Source organism: Lipophrys pholis (assembly GCF_963383615.2).
Source record: "Lipophrys pholis genome assembly, chromosome: 8".
Taxonomy (NCBI): domain Eukaryota; kingdom Metazoa; phylum Chordata; class Actinopteri; order Blenniiformes; family Blenniidae; genus Lipophrys; species Lipophrys pholis.
Window position 1 is genome coordinate 26,064,066 of NC_137630.1, and position 13,716 is coordinate 26,077,781.

The 13,716-nt window shown below is 40.5% G+C and overlaps 1 protein-coding gene across 1 annotated transcript; it reads left to right on the forward strand.

Moving 5' to 3' along the window:
• Nucleotides 1-3,723: 3,723 nt before the first annotated feature.
• On the forward strand, nt 3,724-7,075 carry hoxc11a (homeobox C11a; the record flags this gene model as incomplete). Its single annotated transcript, XM_080468471.1, is given in 4 exon segments — nt 3,724-3,750; nt 3,752-3,830; nt 3,833-4,594; nt 6,051-7,075. Coding segments are annotated over 4 exon segments (1,101 nt in total). The 3' UTR covers nt 6,284-7,075.
• Nucleotides 7,076-13,716: the final 6,641 nt, after the last annotated feature.

Sequence of the window (13,716 nt, forward strand, 5' to 3'; positions counted from 1 at the left end):
CTATTGTGTGAGTGTACGTGTGTGTTTGTGAGTGTGTGGGTGTCTGTGTGCGCTTGTGTGTGCGGTGGGTGTTGTATCGTTTGGCACGGGATTTATCGACCCTGAGCCAAAACACTGTAATATTTAGGAGCACCATTTTTGAGACTTCTTCTTAACAAGAGGGTGACGTCCAGGTTTACCATTGTAATTATGGTGCTAGGTAGCAATACATTGCTTAAATTCCTTAGACACAGTCGTAAAGTTATTGTCTCCACAGTGATATTTAGGCGAGGAATGCCAGGACAAGGAGCGGTACAGTGTTACGAGATGATAGCATATCACCACCATGTTGTACATTATGGTTTATGCACGTATTCGTTGTTGAAGTCCCGAGAAAATAGACATAGAAGGGCAGAAGCTCACATACACACCATGTTGCTTGCATGCTCTGCATATGCTTAGGCTGCTCATTTGGTGCAGCCTAATCAAACTTTCCTGGGTCCTACTGCTAGCAGATTTCTGCATGCAGAGAATTATACACATGGTAGCTTAAAACCGTATTCTTTGACTGATGGCCAGGGCGCACCGAGGCGAGAATAGCCAGTGCGTAAACCCTCCGAAAGAGGCTATTGCCAAGTGATGGACGTTGACCGGTCATATTTTGGCACATCATGACAAATACCGCGGCTTAAATGCAGCCAGGAGTGCCATTTCCTATTCGTTTAAACGCCTCAGCCCTGCCTGCCCATACTCAGGTCTTTTCATTTTTCTGCTGTCTTGATCAACAGCCCCTAACTTTTGAGTTTTATGAGTGCATTGCTTATTCATAAGCTCACATTATTTATTTATACCACGGCAATACCCATCATTGAAATTATTATGATGGGGAAATGAATTGACGATATTGTTTTGGACTGTGACTTGTTTCTACCGCTGCAAGCTGAATCAAAAGTTTGTTGAGTTTCATTCATTGCTGGTTTTTTTTTAGAGGATATTACGATCTGATTAATGCTGACATACGGATACATTTTAAAGTCATATATCAGACGCTTGTTAGATCCAATGACAATTATTATGGAGGTGTTTGGGGTTTTATAAAATCAAGTGCAGATGCAAATTGTGCATTTTATTCTTTATTTTTTTGAAAATCAGTATGCCATGCTTAGAAAATTCCCAGCTACATGTACATGTGATAATTATTATAAATATTATTAATATAATTTTTTTTTTTACTGTTTTTGGGGTTGTTGTTTTTTAAGTGAAGGACATGAATGCGTTTGCATGTGTGAAACATGAGTCCACACAGGCCACAGAACAGTATGTTTATATAAATATTTCTGTAGCTGCGGTCGTTGATTTACCCAAAATGACACCAACAGCTTTTGCTTTATTTACTTGTTTGTCATATTGCCCCCTAAAATAATTAATTTAATTAAATTTGGCTTTGGAAACACATCAAAACACGGAAACTCTTACGCATTTAATTTGAGGCATAAATGACTTCCCGTCTTCACAGTCAAACTGAAATGAACGAAATACTTTATAAGCTCCACTTAGGAAAACGGTGCGCTTGTGCTTTTTTTTTTTTTTAAGTTGCTGAATAATCTAGTTACTGAAATCCAAATTCCTCTCTTTCTCTGCTTTAATGGTTTTCTACAGAACAAAGGGATTTAGCCTTACTACAGCCATTCGAAGTTTTATGGTGGACGTAGAGGATTTTAGTGGTCAAATTCAAGTGCTGTGTCTGGGCAGCTGTCTGCTTTCTTTGTACTTGGATGCAGGATGCATCATGTGAGACAACCTTTTGTCTGTAGGGGTAGTAAACAAGCTAATGCCATTGCCACGTCTTCACAAATACCCCTGCAATGGACTGTCTTTTCCAAAGCGAATGTCTGGTGGTGTTGCTTATTTTTTCCTGCTGAGAACCAAGTCACCAACTTTGTTTTGCGATATTGTTAAACAACACAGGTGTCCCATAAGTGACCGTAGCGGGACTGGTGTGTTATTGGAATATCGGGTAATAATTTGAGAGTCAATTGCAACATTTAGGAAGCGAACCACAGTCATAAACAATGGACATCATATTAATTTCACCTTGTGATAGTATCAGTTAGTCTATAAAGATTAGAAAATGGCCCTCAACAGTACAATTAAAACTTTACAATGACGCAGGAAATCACACACAGGCGCATCTTTTCTCCAAACCACTCATTTTATTAGATTTTTTTAAAGTCCGGGGAACATGTCTCTGTCTGTCACCCACAGATAAACGTCGACATTCTGCTAGAAAATAAAATGATCACAGCAGCTCGGGGCATCAGCTGGGACTTATTTAATTTTAGAGGGAAACGTCGGGTACATGCACACATGCTTGGTCACTAGGCCCAGACTGAATAGTTTGCAAATAGCCTGCTGCTAGGGAAACTAATTGTTGCTCTTTTATACACAAAATGTATCCAGAAAGTCTGATTTATTTGTAAACAGAGGCCAAAAACGCATTATAGGACAGCATAAAAATATTTTAAGTGTAGAGCTTGCATTCTAGATAATCTGGGCTGCACCCTCAGTAACTTGTCCAAACTGGCGCAACATGCAAGTATTTTGAAGAGAGCTCGTGTGTATATTTAATACTTTGTGTTTGTGTATTGATGGCACGTTTTCAATGTGGAGGAGAGGCATGATCCAAAGGCTCACTGCAGGAAATCCAGTCCTAGGCTCTTGGATTGCGTGTTTGTCCTCCGTGTACTTTGTCAAAGATTCAAAGTCAAAGGGAATAATGAGAGAGTGTCGTTTACTGTGGCTTGCTCAGGCAACATGCATGCAGTGTACTCTGCATTGCCTAATGGTTTTTACTGTGGCTTGCTCAGGCAACATGCATGCAGTGTACTCTGCATTGCCTAATGGTTGGTTCAAGCTCAACCTTTCAAGGCTATTATAGCCGTCCACGGCCGGTCTTAAGGAGCAATGTTTTTCATTAGGTGAAAGAGAGAGAGCGAGAGAGAGGGAAAAAAACTAAATATTGATGGCGACGAGTTTTATGTTGCATCATTTTAAAGAATATACGCCTGCATTTAGTAATGTCGTGTGCAGCGTGGCTGTGTAGCCACTTATGAATAATAAAAAGGAGGCTCAAATATCGAATATGAAATCCTTATGAACAGACACCCGCATATCCACAGAGTACAGTGTGAAATACCCTGGAGAGAGAGAAAACAGGATTTCTTTAACTTTTGTGTATGGTAAAGCGATGACTGTGCTCATGGGACTGTATCTGAATTGAATTAGATCTAATATTTTCAGCTCTGGTGCCCTATACCTTTCTTTAGCATCGGTACACCAGGTACACATTTTCTTCCAGTTTTAAATCCTATTATTACTATAAGTCCAGTATTCTTATTATAATAATAATAATAATAATAATAATAATAATAATAATAATAATAATAATAATAATCTTACCTGTTAAACTCCATAAGACTATGAAATAAAGAGCAGTGGGAGCCCTGTGCAGTTTGTGCTATGCCTTTTAAGGAGCTGTAGCTGTTCAGCTAGCCTCCCAGCAGCCCATAAACATAAACACACACACTGCACACATCTCTCTAATTGTCATAAGCCAGCAAACAAAAAAAATCTGTTAGTGGTTTTCCAAGTGAGCCTGTAGTGTTTGAAAATTACTCGTTTGAACCTCCTCGATCTTACCTAAAGCCAACCACTCCTACACATCCAACTCTTCCAAATTGATATATGACAATATCTACTTTCGATCACGTGTCTGCGGGGCGACTTAGACGGATTGCGCGTCATCTCGCCTTCCCAAATTTTTCCCTTCTGCTGCAGCTCGTATCCAAAACATCTATCTATAGTACGGAGTACGAGAGAGAGAGAAAGATGTTTAACTCGGTGAATCTGGGCAACTTCTGCTCTCAGACGCGCAAAGACCGGACATCCGAGTTTGGGGACAGGACGGGCTGCGCGTCCAACATCTACCTCCCCAGCTGCACCTACTACGTCCCCGAGTTTTCTGCCGTCTCTTCGTTTCTTCCACAGGCCCCGTCCCGGCAAATCAGCTACCCTTATTCCACAAATCTGTCTCAAGTGCAGCCGGTACGGGAAGTTTCATACGGCTTGGACCCCGCGAGTAAATGGCACCACAGAAGCAATTATGCATCGTGCTACTCGGGAGAGGATCTGGTGCATAGGGACTGTCTTCCACCATCCACCATGACAGAAATGCTTATGAAGAACGAGAGTGTGTACAGCCACCACCATCACCATCACACCCACCCGGGCTCCAATCACCCCTCCACAGGTTTTTACTCCGGCGTGGGGAAGAACAACGTCCTCCCGCAAGGATTCGACCGCTTTTTCGAGACCGCGTACTGCAGCAGCACGGACAATCAGTCAGACAATTGTTTACAAAAGGGCGAGGGGGGGAAGCTGGAAAGCGACTCCCAGCAGCAGCAGCAGCAGCAGCAGCAGCCCACAGCCTCCGTCCCCGGAGCCCCGGAGCAGGAAAAAGACCCAGAAGATGAGGAGGAACATACAAATTCGGGCTCTTGCACTTCTTCCTCCGCAACAACCAAGGACGGCAACGCCAGCAAGAGCAGCCACTCGAGTAGGTATACCGAAGCAGTAAAATGGGGGAAGGTTAAGGGGACTAGCCCGGTGTTTTGTCGGTCAGATTTTATGTGGAGTTTTATAAGCATTCAAAGGATTTTATTATAACCCTACAAAGCTCTTTCTTGCAACGAGAAGAATTTTTACGATGGGAAAGCGCTTTGAAAAAAGGGGGATGTTATACACAGACGCCTCTATGGTGAGAGTCTGTGAAATTTTTAAGAGAGAGCTATTGTGACAAATGTTAACTTTGATCATGAACTTGCGTTGGGCATTTTAAGGGATTTTCTCGTTGGGCTGTCGAGAGTAAAAACCAATTGGGCAGAACATTGCTTTTGGCGTCTTGTGAATTTTCTTTTAGGACTGAGTTTGCCCGCAAAAGACATGCTGGAGAGAGTATTACACACTTTACGGTTAAATGCTATCTATCTATCTATCTATCTATCTATCTATCTATCTATCTATCTATCTATCTATCTATCTATCTATCTATCTATCTATCTATCTATCTATCTATCTATCTATCTATCTATCTATCTATCTATCTATCTATCTATCTATCTATCTATCTATCTATCTATCTATCTATCTATCTATCTATCTATCTATCTATCTATCTATCTATCTATCTATCTATCTATCTATCCATCTTAGATTACAACCGTTTTACTACTAAATAGGTGAATCAGTGTAAAAAGCTCCTCTACAGAAATGCAATTGACATTTTCCCAAAATACGCACAAAAAGCTGAGTTTCACTCATTTTTAAATCTCCTCTGCCTCTTATTGATATCACTGCTAATACTCAGAATAACCTGGAAGCGTCGTTTTAAGGGTTAAATGTGTATTGTTGCGGCACATAGATGATATTGGTGTCCAGCCTCATGGACACTCTTAGCTCAGCCAGGCTAACTGAGATTAGCGGCTCCTCTCTTTTTCTACACACAAAATAAATAATGATAATAATAATAAAATAGTTTGATAAGACATTATAGAGCCACAGAGGTGACCAGGCCATTGCAGAAAAGGCTAGTGACTGCCAAAAGACTGTGTAAATAGTTAGTTTAGCTCCAGAGGAATGTGGCGCACATAATGCGGTGAAATACTTTTGTTGTTGTATATTTATAACAGATAAACACGTACTTAGAGGCCGTAAGTTGATATTATTTACTCCAGACGATTCGGATATTTAACACTCTTTATGGCTGGTTTATCTGATAGCTTCAGCCTCTTCGCGTGATGAATGTGGACTGAAATGTTATCATTAGTAATGCCACTGAGACTGAATTCTGAGCATCTGGCAAATCTATCGCCACCTCAGCAGCAAAGCCTCCTCTGATCCCTCCTTTTTTTTTTTTTTAATGTATACAATATTATTAATTCAGGTAGCATTGTTGCTGTTTCCAGAGACACTCTGATTTATATTTTTATTGTTAATTGTATTCTCTTCTTCAGGCGCTCCACGAACAAGAAAGAAGAGGTGTCCATATTCCAAGTTTCAGATTCGCGAGCTGGAGCGGGAATTCTTCTTTAACGTTTACATCAACAAGGAGAAAAGGCTTCAGCTCTCCCGAATGTTAAACCTCACTGACCGGCAGGTTAAAATCTGGTTTCAAAATAGAAGAATGAAAGAGAAGAAGCTGAGCAGGGATCGCCTCCAGTACTTCTCTGGAAACCCCCTCTTGTGAGGAGCAGAAAGTGTCACGATCTTGGACGGTGGCTTTTCAGGGCCTCCCCCCTCTTATCTCATTGAATTGTAATCGTGGGCATAACCATTTTCTAAAGGAGCCCATATCATCACCAACAGTGCAATGCTGAAGTGGACAGTGGAAGAAAATAGGCCTGCATGGGGGGAAAGTCGCCATTTTCTTGTTGCCCTTCGGGCGGCGATGAGTTTCTATCTGGTCCCCCCCGAAAGGCCCACATGGTTAGAAAAATCATTTATATGCTGTTCTTGAGTATGTCACTCTATTTATCATCATTCTCCATTGTGTTTATTCTACTGTTCATATAGACATATTTGTTGAAAAATCAAAAATGTAACAAAGACAGTTTGAATCCTTATTGCGCGGACAACTTTGAGCTCTTACCCCTCCCCCTGGTCTTTGTATATAGCATATCATTATCTAATTATTTCTCGACCAGAGTACGAACAAGTTAGAAAAAAATACTCCAGGATGCATTTTTTTCGCCATTGAGAACTGTGACGTCCAATCTGTGAAAGTATATCTCCCTCCTGTACAGAGCAGCCTATGCAATGTGCATTCGTGACTGTAAATAGGCGTATGTTGAATTTCCTTTCCCCTCCTATCCCTGCTGCTATTTTTCAGTACACTGCCCATACTACATTTACAGCTTTAACGCCAACACTCGTTAAATTATTTGCTTTAAACATTGGTGCTTTGGATTCCAGAGAGAAGGAACAGATTGTCGGCCTGTGTATCGTTAACATAATACCTATATTAAATAAACACAAACGTATAGGCAAGAAACTTGTACGACTTTGTGCTTTTTGTCCCCAAATGTTACCCCCTGAGCTTGTGTCGGAGTTTTTTTCTTTTTTAAAGGCGCACTGTTTGTTGACGTTTTCCAAAATAGCAACTCCTCATAAAATAAATGTGTGTAGAATCCCAAAAAACTACTGGCCCTCTTACATAACCCGTGTAGACTTTGTGTTGATTGTCAGTGTGTGTGAGGATACACTCATTTGCAGTGGCGGATTGGTGTGTGCGGGCCCACAACTTGTCAGAATTTCTGCTGTTTTGAGGTTGAGCCACCTTGAAAGAACTTGCTTGAATTTTAGCACGCGCGTTAAACGAAGATAGAGGCCAGATCTTAGAAATGTGGAGAAAGAGAGGCGAATGATAACCTCTTTTAGTGCCCACTAAATGGAATCGCCACTCTTGTAGTCTAGACACTGCCATAAAGACAGAGGCACTAAATGGCTATTTTTTTCTCTTAATTGCACCGTCTGTTCAGGGGGAAATGGCGTTCACTTCCGCAGTAAATAGTAAACAAGCAAGACTGGATGTCCAAAGACAAAACTTGCCAGGAGATTTCGACATGAACCCAACTCCGTGTGTCCTGCAACGTCAAACCAACCCCCATCCTCTCGTGCGCTCAGCCACCATGCAATGCCCCTTGGCTTGCATTCTTCTTCTGTGGAATGAGAAAACTAGAACATTCTGAACCTCCCAGCCTTTCCATAGACGAAGGATTATTCGTTAATGTAAGTCATTAATATTTTCAATCACAGCATGTTCTTGAACTGAGCTGGAAAAATTAAAAACTGTGCAATAAATAGACTTATTGGAAATAATCGCCAATTTGTTGGAGCTAACCTTAAATCACTGCCGTTGAGTTATGAATAAATAATTGTTGACTAATTGGACCATGTGTTAAGAGTTATAACAAGAGATAGTGAGGGGAAAGGAAATCGTTATTGCCATTCCCCCTTCTTTCTTTTTTTTTTTTTTTTTTTTTAACCTAAGTGTGTGTGCGCGCGCGCCTTTTGCGAGCGCATGTGTATTTCGTATGTGTTCCCGTGGCCCAACATATGTGCATGATGATTGCACGTGTGCATTAAGTACAATTTATAATTAAATGTAGTCTTTGAACTTCAATAATGTCAAGGCCTTCACCTTTAACCCGCTGCAATAAAGTGGAATCAAGGAGCCTCTTTAGCCCGGAAATGTGTGCAGCGGCGCAATGGGCCAATGAGAATGAGTGGGAACAGAAAGTGGAATGTGTACAGAGACCAACTTTGACCCCTCGCATTAAACTACAGCAGGTAACTTTGCCGGCTTTAGCACGCCCAGTAAATACACTTTATTGTCCTTGTAAAATGTATACGTTTTCACGCATGAGACGCTTTAAAACATGTTGGTATAAACTGTAGGGACCTAGATTTGTATTCTCCACCATGAGGAAAAACGCGTTGGTGTGTGTGGCTGTACCAGTGTAGTCCTACAGGTCGTATTGGGTGTTCTGTGAGTGCGAACAAGACTGTACGTGCGTGGGAGCATGATTCTTGACTTTACAAAGGAGTCCTCATCAAAAAAGAAAAAAAAAAAAAGTCACACCTTGTAATTTTGCTTTGTGTTGCTTTTGCCCCTGATTGTCTGGTTACGGTGTGTTTTGGTTAATTGACGATTATAACAACAACAACAACAACAACAAAAAGTTATTTTACAAGGCAGATTTTAATTATTTTAATTTGCAAAAGAGAAAAAGAGGGAATAGAAGCTGGTTGTGCATGCGAGTGTCCATCGTGTCACTGTAAATATATTTTTCTAAGGAGATACCCTGCATTGTATTTTATCCACAAGGACTGAAATCAGACCTAATCTGCACATGTGAGTGTATTATCAGGAAGGACAAGGGGGCCGATCCCACAAAAGAGAGACGACTCACACCCGGAGATCAAGGCTATAGGAGCCCCCCCTCTCTTGCCACACCCACCAACCTTGGCCCTGGGACGGTGACGTGCGTAATTTGTAGGTTTCTCCCCAACACACAACGTCACTAACAGCGCGCGCTGCAGATGCGCCTGCAAATGTTGTCCATCAACCACACGGGGGCCAGGAGGCTCCAGGCCTCTGTGGCTCTTTAGTTTCCTCTCCGGGATCTTGAAAACGTTTCCTGACGCTGACGCCTCGGTGACAACATGCGGTGTGATTAGAGACATCCTGCGTCCTGACATCCCTGCTCGTGTGCTGTGTGACAGGAGTGCAGTCTGCAGGAAAAGCTCGCTGCTCCTGTCCCCCTCTCAGTCTGGGCTTGTGCACTTGGGTGTTGTGGTGAAAGAAAATGGCGGTGTGTGTGTGTGTGTGTTTTATAAGGATGGGGAGGAGGAGGGAAGAGGGGCTCAGCGTTGCAATGCAAAGGAAAAATGCGTTAACTCAGATATAGACTGTCCTGAGTGATTAATATTATTTTTCTCGTCCTGTAGAACTGCTACAAAACGTGATTCCCATGTATTATCTTTCATAGAATTTACAGAATGAATAAAGAAAATGTCAGTATTCTTTATATAGACTATGTCAGTCCTGAAAAGGTGTATATGCTCAATATATTTTACAAAAATAAACTGTAAATGTAAGGACATAACCTTCTTTATCATCCCAAGTGACAATAAAAACACTCATATAAACCTTATTTTAAAACTGCTTAACTATAAAGCTACTAAAACTGCTATATGGAGGGAAAAAAAACCCTCAAACTTTAAGAGATATTATAGATTTTTATTAGTTTGTTATATTTCCTGTTTCGCTTTTATATTTTCAAGTTAAAATATTTACCAGATAGAATTTGTGACGTTTATTTAAAATTTTAAACTGAAACCTGGAGTATAGCTATTTTTTTTTCTTTGTAAATGCTAATCAGGACATTATAGGCCAGTGAATGGTTTTATACTACAATGTTCTACTTACATCTCAGCACCTAACCTGCTCTATTGGGCCATAAAACCGTCCGTCGCTGTAAAAAAAAAGAAGAAGAAGAAGAAGAAGAGCTCCTGCTATTGTTGCTTTCAACTAATTCTCGGGACAGTTTAATTTAACTAAGCGCATGTGTAGAGTGTAATTTAATCACTTTACTATCATGTATAGAAAGTCCTACGTTCAGTGCGCGAATGCTGCGGTGCGCAGGTTACTCGGTGAGGTGGTCAGTGGTAATAATGTAATGCCGCTGCACTTTGAAAGTGGGTTATCACTTGGTTTTTAATTAAGAACTTACATGATTGTGGCACCATAAATTTGCCGTTGCGCATGGAGTGGACAGCAGCATGAAAGAGGACACAAAGCAGAACCTAAACACATCCAACTGGAAAGATATTTCAAAGTGGCTGCCAGGAGCAAATTAGTTGTGTCGCCCCAGTGGCTGCTGATTAGTACAATAAGGAAACCCGCTACCATGCCGTGTGCCCTGCAGCATTCAGCACCCATACCTGTTTGCATCTTGATAACAGCCTCCAGGTTCGCAATCAATTGGACGGTAATTTAGTGGCTAGTGCTGGCTGAAGTTTAGACAAGTGTAAAGACCGTAGTAATGTGTAAAGAGAGAGAGAGAGAGAGAGAGAGAGAGAGAGAGAGAGAGAGAGAGAGAGAGAGTGTGTGTGTGTGTGTGTGTGTGTGTGTGTGTGTGTGTGTGTGTGTGTGTGTGTGTGTGTGTGTGTGTGTGTGTGTGTGTGTGTGTGTGTGTGTGTGTGTGTGTGTGTGTGTGTGTGTGTTTAATGTTCCCTAAATTACAGCATGGCCATGTGCGAAATTACCTTAGTTTTTCTTGAAAATGGTTGGCAACCGGACAAAGAAAAGTGGGTTTAAGGCATATAGAGAAATCTAATTACGAAATTTGATGGAATAGCTCATTGGGAAACAATGCTGCGCTCTTCATTCCGTGAGAAAACCAGACCTGGATGAAGAAACTACAATTTAGTATCGAAGCAGACAGGTAGCCATGGCCAGCAAAACCTTTCCCCTAATCTCTGAATAGACCTTTTGTTCTTAACACTCAGTGTACGTCATGTAATAACAGAATATGTTTTAATAATCTAGAGAAATAGTGCTATAGCATCTGTTCGCTTCTCTCTAATATAATGTGACTGTTTTCGGCTCAGATCCACTGTCACTATGTTCTCTGCTCATAACCACACACTCATCTTTCTGAGGCACATCTTAGCATCACAACACACTTTATTTTCCCCACGTCCAAAGACGTCGCAGTGCTGTTTCCATGGTTCCAACAGGCCTGTAGCTGCACATTACTGTCCAATCTGTGACACCTAATACGCAGCCCGTCTCACCCCCACACAACACTATGCGTTTTGTTATTGCACCAGGTGTGTGACATCCCAACAAGTTCATTGCTGCCTTTATCATTTCAGGTGCGTGACATTCCCTCGCGTGCAAGTCTGCGAGGTCACGATGCCAGCACGCAATGTTCACTCTACATTTTATCATACATGCACATATTAAAAGAAAGTCAGAGTCATAATTAAACATCAACTCTTTCTTTCACCTTGTACTTGTATAATTTATGTGCGTAACATTTTTGTGCGATAACTTCAATAACCTGCAGGTCAGGTGTGTTTTTCATAAAGCATCTCGTTGCACGTTTGTCAATCACGCGAGTTTGTGAAATAGGATAAGGTGTGCTTTTCAGTGTGACCCCGAGTGAAGCTGAGGCATGTGAAGCTGACTCATCACAGAAATGTGAGCACGGTTTAAACCTGGAATATTTCTGGAATTACGCATTATTTTTCCTCTTGAAAATCAAGTCCAGGGGCAAAGTTACTGAATAGGTTTTCCGAATATTCCATCATTTAGGCAAGATATTCCAGTTTTACGTTGATGTTCCATTTACACTTTTTTTCTCCAAAACTGTGAGGAATGTTGGAAGTGGATGACCAAAAATGACACAAATCACCTGTTAAAATATTTATTCATTTACATTCAGTGGATCAAAAACGCAGATATGTGTCTTGCAGAGAAGCACAACTGTTTAAATTGAAATAAATACACACTTTCGAAGAAATTCAAAGAAAAAAATATGTTGCCCTTGCCTTTGAACGAATCTGACCTGCACACGCAGACAGATAGACGGACGGAAAGGCTCGCGTAAACAAAACAAGACAAAACAAATGCGTAAATAGCAGATGTCAAGCAATGCCACAGCAAACAAGTAATACGTTAAATTTATAATTTTGTTAAACTATTATTTTATCACATTATTTTACATATTGATAAATTCCCAACCAATGTTTGTTCGCTGAAAATTATCCGATGTGCTTCTGTGACCGTGCGTAAAAGTTCTTTGCATTTAGCATGTTGAATCTCTGCAGCCTCATTGGAGATGATGGGGTTGCTTCAAAATTGGAAATTGTCCAAGTAATACACCAAAGATACAAAAAATTAAATAAAACAATCTATGTCTGCATTTGAAATAAATAAATAAACACAATCCGAATTCATTGCATCGGTTTTTGCCTTGTTTTGAAACGTCTGCAGTTTCTGCAGCCGTGTTTTTCTGACTGTTTTTGATTGATTGATTTCAATAAAACCTCCCGACTGCAGCAGCAGACACCAAACACAGAAATTCTAATATTTTTGACCAAACACTACTTTTAGATTAAATAGTTGTTATTCGAAGCTAAATTCACATTATCGACATACACATTTCAACCAAAAACAGATCAAGTCTAGACAATTTTGATTTTGAACGGATAGCCGCTGAGTCGAAGTGTTGTCCTAAAAATGCGTTTTGATCACAGTAAATCTTGTGTGCTACGAGGGATGCACATTTTATTGAATTCACACTCTTACGTCAGGACATTTTAAAGCGGCTTTCACAATCTACACATTGCAGCAGGGTTTGTTTATGTCATTCCTGCTGACTTTATACGAAATATACCTTCTAACACGAGTTAGAAAATTACTGAACACTAGCCTCAATGTCAACGATTATCACAGAAAGAAATTTGAAACGCATCAATGTAAATAAATAGAAGAAAACGTGCGTAATACGCGCAGACCTCGCACGTTTAGAACCGCCTTATTTCACGAATAAGCTCTTCTAGTGTGCACTTATTTTATCAACGAACCTATTTTTAAATCTACAGCACATTTATACAAAATGCAATGCCTGGAAATAATGCCATATAATGCCCTACAATAATTATGTGAACAGTATAAACGAATTGTAGATGCATTGCGCTTAATGCAATTCTTCAAATAATTTTCTTTAACGTCACTGTAACAATCATCCATCGTTTTGCGTACGGATTTCGTGTAGTTTCAGTTTGTTAACGACACTAAAACAGTTAAACAGCCAGGTGCTGTTTTATGAATTAGTCTAGTCTGGTTAACGTTAACTAACTGGTGCCATAAGTGTCCCATTTATTTTAAAATGATTGTGGTGCAACGCTGTATAGCACAGGGGTACAGCGAGAAGAAGCTAGTCCCAGTTCAATAAGAAAAGTGGTTGTAATGTTTCACACATGCGAGTTAAAGATATCACAGTCCTAAGTATTAAATGCAACACGTATTCACATTCCAATCCATTGCACACCATTAATTCGACTATTATGTATTTGACACTCGAGAAAGCAATCTTAATTCCAAAG